The sequence below is a fragment of the Mesoplodon densirostris genome, chromosome 5 (assembly GCF_025265405.1).
Source record: "Mesoplodon densirostris isolate mMesDen1 chromosome 5, mMesDen1 primary haplotype, whole genome shotgun sequence".
NCBI classification, from domain to species: domain Eukaryota; kingdom Metazoa; phylum Chordata; class Mammalia; order Artiodactyla; family Ziphiidae; genus Mesoplodon; species Mesoplodon densirostris.
In genome coordinates this window covers 143,552,170-143,564,390 of record NC_082665.1, presented here as the reverse complement: position 1 = coordinate 143,564,390, position 12,221 = coordinate 143,552,170, and the positions used below count along the sequence as shown (strand labels likewise).

The window sequence follows — 12,221 nt, the reverse complement described above, 5'->3', positions numbered from 1 at the left end:
ATACAACAACTTGGCCATTAGCATTGGGACCAAGAAATAATGGATGCAATACTTTTCAAAATGCAGATTTGTGGACAGGTGACCTAAAATGGGAACTGACTATGAAAAGCAAAGTATCCATATATGGCAGAAGAGAATAACCTGAACTACCTAGAAATCACTGATGGAATGAAAATAATTTACTTGAGGCCCCATTTCCGTGGATGCCAAGGGACTTCTGCATTTCCCTGGGTTTGGGGGTTGGTAGCGTGAAATGTTCCAGCAATGATTTAGTGGCCAGGTCTTCTCTAGGCTGGGATATGGAACGGTCTCTCCCTGTACACCACTCTGGGACTCTGATCTTCTAATGGACACCACGAGTTCTAAATCTGAGACATACTTTCATTTCATCCTCTTCCAGGAAGCAGGTCAACATCATACATTAAAAAATGCTTTTTCCTCCCCCATCCCATAAGCAAAATAAAACAGACAAAAATGTGCAAAAAATATTTGTAACTTATATTACAGACAAAGGGTTAATATCCTTAGTATATTAAGGGCTTCTAAAGCATGAAAAATAAAAGACCAACAACCCTACTGGAAAAGGGCATCTTATAAACATTTGCTTTTCAGAAAAAAAAGTGCATATGTTCCCTAAACGTATGAACAAATGTTCAACCTTACTCATATTAAGAGAAATATTAAGTCAAGACACACAGAGATACAAATCCTCACTTATTGTATGGGCAGAAACCCAAAACTGTAACAGAATTCTGCATTGGCAAGGCTGTACAGAACAGATACTGTCATACATTGCTGGTGTGAATGCAAAATGGTACAAACTTTATGGGGAGGAATTTGGCATCTAGGAAATTACAAATACCTTTTAACCTGTTTCTACAAATCTATCCCAAAGAAACAGGAGCAAAATGTGGAAAGCTATTAATTTTAAATTTATTAACTGTAACACTATGAATAATTGAAAAAGACAAAAAAGAACCCAAATGTCCATTAACAGGCAACTGGTTGAATAAACTATGGAGTACTCTGCAGCTATAAAAGAAAATGAGAAAACTGTTTATATGTTGCTATGGATTACTCTTGAGAATACTGTTAATTAAAGAAGAGCAAGGTGATGAACCATGTGTGCTGTAGTATATAGTCGAGCGTGTTCATGTTTGTTTGCTTAGAGTTAAAAATAGAAGCATACCAAATGTAAGGCCAGACACTATCAAACTCTTAGAGGAAAACATAGGCAGAACACTCTATGACATAAATCACGGCAGGATCCTTTTTGACCCACCTCCTAGAGAAATGGAAATAAAAACAAAAATAAACAAATGGGACCTAATGAAACTTCAAAGCTTTTGCACAGCAAAGGAAACCATAAACAGACAAAAAGACAACCCTCAGAATGGGAGAAAATATGTGCAAACAAAGCAACTGACAAAGGATTAATCTCCAAAATATACAAACAGCTCAATATCAAAAAAACAAACAACCCAATCCAAAATGGGCAGAAGACCTAAATAGACTTTTCTCCAAAGAAGATATACAGGTGGCCAATAAACACATGAAAGGTTGCTCAACATCACTAATCATTAGAGAGATGAAAATCAAAACTACAATGAGGTGTCACCTCACACCAGTCAGAATGGCCATCATAAAAATATCTACAAACAATAAATACTGGAGAGGGTGTAGAGAAAAGGGAACACTTTTGCACTATTGGTAGGAATGTAAATTGATACAGCCACTATGGAGAACAGTATGGAGGTTCCTTAAAAAATTAAAAATAGGGCTTCCCTGGTGGCACAGTGGTTGAGAGTGCACCTGCCGATGCAGGGGACACGGGTTCGTGCTCTGGTCTGGGAAGATCCCACATGCCGCGGAGCGGCTGAGCCCGTGAGCCATGGCTGCTGAGCCTGGGCATCCGGAGCCTGTGCTCTGCAATGGGAGAGGCCACAACAGTGAGAGGGCCCATGTACCGCAAAAAGAAAAAAAAAAATAGAACTACCATATGACCCAGCAATCCCACTGCTAGGCATATACCTGAGAAAACCATAATTCAAAAAGAGACACGTACCACAATGTTCACAGCAGCACTATTTACAATAGCCAGGACATGGAAGCAACCTAAGTGTCTATCGACAGGTGAATGGATAAAGAAGATGTGGCACATATATACAATAGAATATTACTCAGCCATACAAAGAAGCGAAATTGAGTTATGTGTAGTGAGGTGGATGGACCTAGAGTCTGTCATACAAAGTGAAGTAAATCAGAAAGAGAAAAACAAATACCATGTGCTAACACATACATATGGAATCTAAAAAAATAAAATGGTTCTGATGAACCTAGGGGCAGGACAGGAATAAAGATGCAGACGTAGAGAATGGACTTGAGGACACGGGGAGGGGGAAGGGTAAGCTGGGATGAAGTGAGAGAGTGGCATGGACATATATACACTACCAAATGTAAAATAGATAGCTAGTGGGAAGCAGCCGCATAGCACAGGGAGATCAGCTTGGTGCTTTGTGACCACCTAGAGGGGTGGGATGGGGAGGGTGGGAGTCAGACGCACCAGAGGGATACCAGAGGGATATATGTATACATATAGCTGATTAACTTTGTTATACAGCAGAAACTAACACAACATTGTAAAGCAATTATACTCCAATAAAGATGTTAAAAAAAAAATAGAAGCATAAACTAAAAAACAACCAAAATGGTTGAAAAATTAGGATAGAGAGGACAGGTCTAGAAGCTAGATTTCTCTTCTTTTGTCCTATGGTTTTCATTTTGGAATTCTGTAGATATTTAATCTAATTTTAAAACAACAATTAAGGGCTTCCCTGGTGGTGCAGTGGTTGAGAATCTGCCTGCTAATGCAGGGGACAAGGGTTCGAGCCCTGGTCTGGGAGGATCCCACATGCCACGGAGCAACTAGGCCCGTGAGCCACAACTACTGAGCCTGTGCGTCTGGAGCCTGTGCTCCACAACAAGAGAGGCCACGATAGTGAGAGGCCTGCGCACCGCAATGAAGAGTGGCCGTCGCTTGCCACAACTAGAGAAAGCCCACGCACAGAAACAAAGACCCAACACAGCAGAAATAAATTAATTAATAAAAACAACAACAACAACAACAAAAAAAACAACAATTAAAAGCAAAATGAAACAAATGAACATTATTGTATAATTGACTTGTGGCTTACCCACACAGAGGATTATTTCAAGAGCTCTTAAAACAGAGTAATTTTTAACTGTTCATCCTAGTGGCATATAAACAAAGGTTAAAAAGAACCACAATGTAATCTAAGCAGTTTTCAATAATCATATTTTTAGTAATAATATGTGTATTGTAAATTTGAAAATATACATTTAAAGGAAGTAAGAAATTATATTAATGTAATAGAAAGAAGAAAAGTAAGCAGAAGAAAAATTTAAATGCAAAATAAATTCAAGGCAGTTAAGTTAAATTTCTATAATCCTAAATTGGAAGTAACAATATTAATTTGAATTTGTGATATTATTTCTCCTTCAAAACAAATAAAAACATGTAGTAACAATGACCAATACAATAGTAATGAAAACACCCAGTGCCCACATTTTGTTCTCTAAATAAATTTCCCTCTTAGAAAGAACCAAGTCTTCTTAGAGAAATGTCTGGTTCTAAATCAGGGTACAGGAAACATACAAAATAAGGTTGGACCATTTAGTCCTGCTCCAAAACAAGAAATCTATGAGAGACTATTGGGTTTGTGGCAAAAGGATATAAGAGAAACTTGCAGAGGTTCCCAGTTGTCAAAGATGGAATATTTTGTTCAAAAAGTATAATTACTATAGTAGATTGAAACATATCAACTATGTTTAAATCCATGTGTTGATATGATACTTAAAAAAAGCCCCAAACCACCTCCTTGATCATATATGGGAGATGATAAACAACTCATTATTTTGAAAATTAGAAATTAGTAAATAAACAAAAAGAATAAATAATTTATCCTGACTTTTTGTTCAAATAATTATCACAGGGTACTCAAAAAGTTGATTTGGAAAAGTGCTTCTTTCAGGAGAGTACCAGCTAATACATGCAAAATGTAGGATAGAATTAGCATACCACTAGTTTGTAACCCCTAACAAATTCTAGACTAAGCATAACCATCAACAGGTACTAAAGCCATTAGCTAAAATGGTGAAGTCTAACATTAAGAGCTTCTCAAACTTTACTGTGCATATAAACCACCTGAGGATATTAAATTCTAGAATCTGATTCAGTAGTTCTAGAGTTGAGCCTGAGATTCTGAATTTAAAACAAGCTACCACATGGTGCCAATACTGCTGGTCAGAGGGCCATTCTAAGAAAGAGAAGAGCAGCCCCTAGTATCCGGGAGCTGGCCTGGTACTATCAGCTGGGCTTTGTTGTTCTCTTGTTGAGTGTAAACAATTTCACAGAAAACATCAGACAAATTTACTCTGTGACCATGATGGATCAAGACAAAAACAAGCCTACTGTGTAATCACATCTAAACACAAAAAATGAACACTGTCCAAACCACAACATCCCTATCTTGGCTATTATAAGTGGAGCCGCTTCTTTACAAATTGTAGCCTTAGGCTCTATTCAGTCTTTCCTCCTGCCGGATAAGACTTACTAAAATGCCCAATCACTCATGCTTTCTGACAGCATCTAATCCAGAGCAAAGCCCCAATTCCTTAAGCCTTCCCTAAAATCACCAAGCATAAGCCCAAGTCCTATAACAAGTCCTTTCTAACACTCTCTGAGATGTCCCATGGTTCCTCTGGTGAGCATTCTCTTCATTAAAACATGTAATAAACACATCTTGTTCAACTACAGGTGTGCTCTGGTGGTCTTTGCTGGAGTAGCAATTCAGTAGTGTGGTGGATCAGGCTGGCAGGTGAGTCACTAAACAGTATGTGCTTCCTGATGTGATGCTATAGAGATTCATAGCAAGCAAGTAATCTTTTTTTTTTTTTTTTTTTGCAGTACACGGGCCTCTCACTGTTGTGGCCTCTCCTGTGGCGGAGCACAGGCTCCGGACATGCAGGCTCAGCAGCCATGGCTCACGGGCCCAGCCGCTCCGTGACATGTGGGATCTTCCCGGACCGGGGCACGAACCCGTGTCACCTGCATTGGCAGGCAGACTCTCAACCACTGCGCCACCAGGGAAGCCCCAAGGAAGTAATCTTGCCAAAAAGGATGAACGCTGATCTGATTAAACCTCTAGATTTAACCATCAGTTTACAAGAAATACAGAAGCTAGAGGAACATTTTAAGCAACCATATTTAATTCAACCACGAGACAATTTGCCTTTTTTTCCAACAAATAAGTGACAAGAAAATTAGAAGATGGAAGGGGAACATATAGATTAAAAGAAACTCAATAATCATATCCATCAATTGTAATGTGTAGCCCTTATTTGGGTCCTAATTTGTACAAACTACTGCACAAACTAATAATGATAATGACAAAAAGACAATTGAGGCTATTTGAACAGAGACTAGCTCTTTGATAATATTAAAAAAAGATTATTAATATTTTTAGGTTTCATTATGACAATGGTCATTTTTCAAAACATTTACAAATAAAATGATATACTGTCTAGGATTTGCTTTAACATAATTCAGTCATAGTGAGAAGGAGTGTAGAAGGGTATACATAAAAACATTGGCCATATTTGATACTCATCATAATTTGATAATTTTAAGGGTATATGACAATTCTTTTTATTATTCTCCCTATGTTTAATATGTTTAAAATGTTACATAGTAAACAATTTTAAAAATTATTTTTTACCATTTAATTCAATAGAGCTTTTTTTTGTGTGTGTGGTACGTGGGCCTCCCACTGCTGCGGCCTCTCCCGTTGTGGAGCACAGGCTCCGGACGCGCAGGCCCAGAGGCCATGGCTCACGGGCCCAGCCGCTCCGTGGCATGTGGGATCCTCCCGGACCGGGGCACGAACCCGTGTCCCCTGCATCGGCAGGCGGACTCCCAACCACTGCACCACCAGGGAAGCCCAATAGAGCATTTTTGAAAGAAGAAAGTTAAATAGAGAGAAATTAAGGACCACAGCTCAAAATGGTTACATATGAATGAATTAGTAATGAATTTTCAAGAGTCTTTCCCATTACTGAAATTGCTTTCAGAACTATTTTTTGAGAGGTGTTTGAATATTCACCTGTTTCTTTTCTCTTTTTTTTTTGTAATCACTAACAGATATGTCAACTGCAAGTGAAAAGGAATAAGGAATATTATTATGTAGACTCGGGTGATGGTCATTAGAGAAAAATTCAATTTAAATGTTTGACTCTTAGAAAGAAGGAAACATATCATTTGGGCAATTACCTGGATCCGTAGCAGACATCAGTGAACCAAAAAACAAACAGTCAGTGAAATGAAAGTCTCCATTTTTCAGCTGGTCAGCATATACCATAGCCTTCACAAAGCCATACATAATTAACCTGTTGAAGAGAAAAATGTGATCTTCAAACATCAACTTGAATCCTGTGTAAACCCATGCCATCATAGCTGACATTCTAATGGGCTTCCTGAATAAGCATGATGCACAAATTACCACTATTCTGCCTATTTGTAGCCATGCTAGTTCTCAGTACACTGTACTAAATATCACAATTTATTCACCTGGCAAAAGGTAAAAGAACATTTTATACTGTACTTCAGTGAAAACAAATCTCAAGGATATAAAAACTTATCTGTGAAATATGGCATAGCAAATCATACCCACAAATATAGTGGCTGGGTTGACATCTGTAAATGGATTGCTTTTCAGTTTTACTGTTTTGTCTGCTAGAGTGTCTGAAAAGGGTTCAAGTTTCAAGTCTGTCACTGTGATGAGAAGGATACTGGCCACTCACAGGGCACTCAGTCAACCAGTTACTTTACAATAGATGAGTCTCTACTACTGGTGGTGTCAGGACACTTCCACACCAGGTAGAGAATCACTGTTAGGTTTAGAGCGCCTGTAACTTCAACACAGTTGAAAATGAATCTTGAAATGGTTACAGTTTGATCTTGCAAAGAAAGCCATTCTTTTCATGAGATTATGTTTACCAAACCCATGGAATGCAAATTATCTGTTTTGGTCATCATTTGCCACCCTATAGCTTTTAAGTTGTATTTAATTAACTGATTTTTCTAAATCCTAGTGGAGGAAACACAAAAATTGGTGAACTGGACCACGGTAGAATCACTAAAAGTGACTGTAAGAGTCCTTAGAAACCACTGACTCTCAGACCAATAGACTGTTGCTTAGATATTCACACGTATTTAAATTAGTTTCTTGAAAAATGTTCTAGGGTTGTGAGCATGACTAAAAAGACTAGGAATCAGATATTCGAAATTTTAATGACAATGACAATGTGGATATTTCAAATTCTCTTATGAAAAATTTCTCTATGAGAGAATATTTCAGACACACCTGCATTTAAATCCAGTTTCTACCACTTACTAGTATGTGATTTTAGGGCATTACTAAAACCTTCTGAGGTAGGTATAACAATTATGGTTAGTCTACAGAGCTGTTTTAAGGATTAACTGAGGTAATATAAATTTGGGTTTTGACACATAGTAAATTCTCAATGAGATTATTACTGCTAATAGTAATTATCAAAATAGGTAATATTCACTTTCTATATCTATTTCTTCACATGTTTTAACTCATTTCATACACACATTGATCCTACAAGGTAGGTACTATTTGCATTTTACAGATGAGAAAACTGAACACTGTGTGATCAAGTAACTTGCTCAAAGTGACACAGCTATTAAATTGTGGAACCCAGACTTGAACTGAGGAATTTGACCCAGATCCCGGGCTTTTAATTCCCATGTCATATTGCTTACATGAACAGTTCTATATTGTACATTATATGTTATCTCATACAGTATACTCTTAACTAGTCCATAAGGTGGTTGTTCTATATAGGACAAAGGCGCAGCAATGGAGTATCCCTAAGAACTTGGAGATACTACTACCCATGAGTTGAACTATTAAGACAACCAACATGGGTTTGAGCAGAGACCCAATATTGCTGTGAAGTGTGTGGATTCTAGCAGGGGAGGCTGAATCTTAACTAGGCTGCAAGTGTTAACATATCTGAGAAAGCCTGTGTCATGTGACACAGCAATGGTTTCTGGGAAGAGGCCTCAATCACGGCAGCTCACCTACACTTATCTTGGGGAGGGCATTCTGCTGGTTACCAGGGTGTGCAGCCTCTGGACAGCTTAAGAGTAGAGTCATTCAGCTTGTTTATTCAATAGATATTTATTACTGAACCCCTACTATTGTCAGGCTCTGTGCTAGGTGTTTAGAATACATCAGTGAACAAGACAAAGATCCCTGTCCTTATGGAGCATGTCTTTTATAGCAAGGCAGATGGCAATAAATATAATCATAGATTTTAATTATATATGTTATCCACATCACCCTCTGAATTAGAATCTGCATGTCTGATGAACACTGAGACTTTCTGGACAGTCACAACATTACCAGGGAAATGTTCTCCGATAGTCATCCCTTCAGCCTCACCTGGTGTTACCCTGACTTCACCACAGTTCTTTCTCATTTGAGCTACACTTCCAATATGGAGCATGGATAGGCTCTGGAATCAGTATCAACTTTATGACCTATGACTATATTTCTGAATTCTATACCCATTAGTTAATTTTACAATTTAGGAATCTGAGCCTCAGAATTAAAATGACTTGCCCCATATTGCCCTACAGAAGCCATTAGATTGGGTAAGATAAAAAAAATATATGCATGCATATGTATTAACCAGACTTGGGAAGATTACTTGGAAACTAGAAGCCTCATATACTATTGATGAAAATAAAATTAAAGTCTTTATAAAAGCCAATTTGACAATTTATTTTAAAAGTATTAAATTTTTTATATTCTGTAGCTTATTAAATGATTTCCTATGAATTTTTGCCAAGAAATTAATCTGAATACACACCAGAAGGTATTTAGATTATTTCAGATTATTACTATTCATGAGTGAAAAATTCAAAGCAATCTAAATGTCCAGTGAATAAATTACAGAACACACATATAATGAACTAATATGCAACTATTAATACTATATACAAGAGTGTATATTAGGCATTGAAAAGTAAATTGATAAAGCAAATTATAAAGTGGGTAGTATATAATAATTTCTAATTTTATAAAAATTGAATATATTTAAGCACACATATAAACAGAAAAAGGTCAGAAGCATATAGTCTGGGAAGTTAATAGTGGTTATAAAATGACATGTGACTATTTTTTTTTTTCCTATTCTGCATTTTTCAGTTCTTTCTAAATAACAGTCATAATAAAAAAAAACAATGTACATTAGTGAGTGCTATTATGCGACGTGACATTCATTATGTCATTTAATCTTCATAATACTTGAGTTATGTACTATAATTATTCCTTTTTACAAAGGTGAAAATCAGGATTCAGAGAGGTTAAGTAAGTTGCCTAAGGTCACAGAAGTTAGCTTGTGACAGAGCTGGATTTGAACCCAGGCAATTGGATGCCAAAATCTGCAGACACAACCACCATTCTATAGAAATTCGGGAACTGTTTTGAAATCAAGAGAAACACATGTGCATGTACACACACACATACACATGCACACACATATACACATACCCCTATACACACAGTTTGTTTTTTTAAAAAAAGAAAGTAAATGATTTGTTTACTCCAAATCAACTCCTCGACACAAAATAACTATAATTCCAATATCTTCCTTGAGATAATACCTTAAAAAGCAAGAAAAACAGAAAAAGCCCAGTGTAGTATGAGCTCAGAATGATCATTTTGTTATTATTACCAATAACAATGGTCATTGTCACTGATAATTATAATGTCAATAATTAGTGTGTATCTATTATGTGCCAGGCACTTTTTAAAAAAAATAAATAGCTATTGTTATTGTTGCTACATTATTATAACTAACTAATTGTAACTATATTAACTGGGAGGATAAAAAAATGAACCCATTAGCAACCACCACATTCTCGCAGGGTGGTATGTTCTATCAGCACTTCACAGAAACTATTTCAGATGGCTCAGGATACAGGAAAGATGTGGTCTGATGGGGAGAGGGAAGCCAGTGAGTTCCAGTGCACGCAATGCTGTGAAGATGGTGGACCCAAGTGAGATGTCCTTCTGGGGTCAGCCTGTGCTTAGGGACAGCCCAGGTCACAGGGATGGGCAGAAGCAGAACTGCCATATAAAAAGCAAAATTGCTGATAACATTGATTTCAACAAATATCCACTTAGTGCTATTCTTTAAAAAGCAGAGTGCTTATGCTACAGAGGATACAAAGGTGCAAATCCATGACCTGCCTTTAAAGAGTAGAGTTTCACAGGATGGCAGTCATGTCACTTATAGAAGGCATTGGGTAAAAGAGAATTTGAAGAAATGTCCTACAAAATGCTCCATATACTCACTTTATTGAGTGTTTGTGACACACGTACTGATTTTGAATTTCATGAACTTGTTTCACACTATTAAAGCTGCACACCTAAAGGTATGTTGCAGAAATGTTTCAAAACAAAAAGTTCCAGAAGGCTCAATTGCTTGGATGATTTTTAAGTATGCCATCTTAGTCTCTCTCGGTATTTTTTAAAAAGAATACATCTTCTTTTTAAAAAATAGTCTTGATCAAGCTATGAATAGATCTACTGGAAAAAGCAGTTTTTTGAATTGCTAGAGATATGCAAGGGGAATTGCTGTCAGTTTGGCAACAGCTGTGTGGACCAGGCCTGTTAACTGTCAGAAGAGCCACATTCCTGCCTGTGAAAGCTTGTGAAACAGACCATTACGTGGACCTCACTCTGCAGTGGGAAAGCCCAGCACCAACAGGCTCTGATAGCAAAACAAAGATTATAACCTGCACCTAAATTTCTGATTTCTATACTCAAACATTTCCTCTGGATAAGCATCTTTATTTATTTGTTCACATTTCATGGATAGTTTCAATCTCACAGTTTCTTTTTTTTCTGGGGCATGCATTCAAGAGCAATACCCCACTAGAGAAGTCATAAATTCTTTTTTTTTTTTTTTTTGCGGTACGCGGGCCTCTCACTGCTGCGGCCCCTCCCGTCGCAGAGCACAGGCTCTGGACGCGCAGGATCAGCGGCCATGGCTCACGGGCCCAGCCGCTCCATGGCACGTGGGATCTTCCTGGACCGGGGTACGAACCCGTGTCCCCTGCATCGGCAGGCGGACTCCCAACCACTGCGCCACCAGGGAAGCCCCATAAATTCTTTTTCTTTACAGCTTTACTGAGATACAATTCACATATAACATTGTGTCAGTTTAAGGTATACAATATGATAATTTGATATATGTATGTATTGCAAAATGACTACCACAATAAGGTTAGTTAGCATATCCATCACCCCACAGTTATAATATTTTTGTATGTGGCAAGAACTTTTAAGACCTACTCTCTTAGCAACTTTCAAATATACAAGAAAGCATTATTAACGCTAGTCACCATGATATACATTACATCCCCAGTCATCTTATAACTGGAAGTTTGCACCCTTTGACCATCTTCACTCACTTCTCCCACCTCCCCCTTGACCCCTGCCCCTGGCAGCCACCAATCTGCTCTCTGTTTCCATGAGAGAACTCATAATTTACTAATGTTGGGATGGATGGAATTGGGAAGGTCTTCTAGCCAAATTCATTCACTCATGCATTCATTAATTTGCCCATTAACTCATTCATTCAACAAATACGTACCAACAGACATAATTCCTCCTCTCAGGGAGCTTATATTTTATTGGGGGCGCCAGATGTTTAACAGCTAATTTATAATTTATTATTTTAACAGTATTGTGGTTAAGTCCTATGGACAGAAGTACAGATTGCACATATCCACACTTCTATTAGCTGGGAACAATAAAGGGGGACTTTATTTTATAGGAAAGATTACACGTTCAACTTGAGAAATGTTGAGATTGAGAAGCTGGTGAGCCTATTGGGTATTCAGCGTTGGGTGTGAATGAAAATGTGAAGAGAACATAAAGTGGAAGAGGGCCCACGATTGAGGCCTGGGAACTCCAGCATTTGAAGATGAGGTAGAGATGATGAGGAAAAGAGGATACAAAGAATTGGTCCACAGAGACATGAGTGGAAATCTGGTAGAGTGTCACAAGAGTCAAGAGAAGAGTGTTTCAAGAAGGAGG

The 12,221-nt window shown here is 37.7% G+C and overlaps 1 protein-coding gene across 1 annotated transcript in view; it reads right to left on the bottom strand.

Moving 5' to 3' along the window:
- SLC9A9 (solute carrier family 9 member A9) overlaps positions 1-12,221 on the bottom strand; it is a 556,059-nt gene that overhangs the window by 396,256 nt on the left and 147,582 nt on the right. Inside the window, exon 5 of the mRNA XM_060100216.1 lies at positions 6,350-6,465. Within this exon, the coding sequence (XP_059956199.1) occupies positions 6,350-6,465 (116 nt within the window). The remainder of the gene's footprint in view (positions 1-6,349; positions 6,466-12,221) is intronic.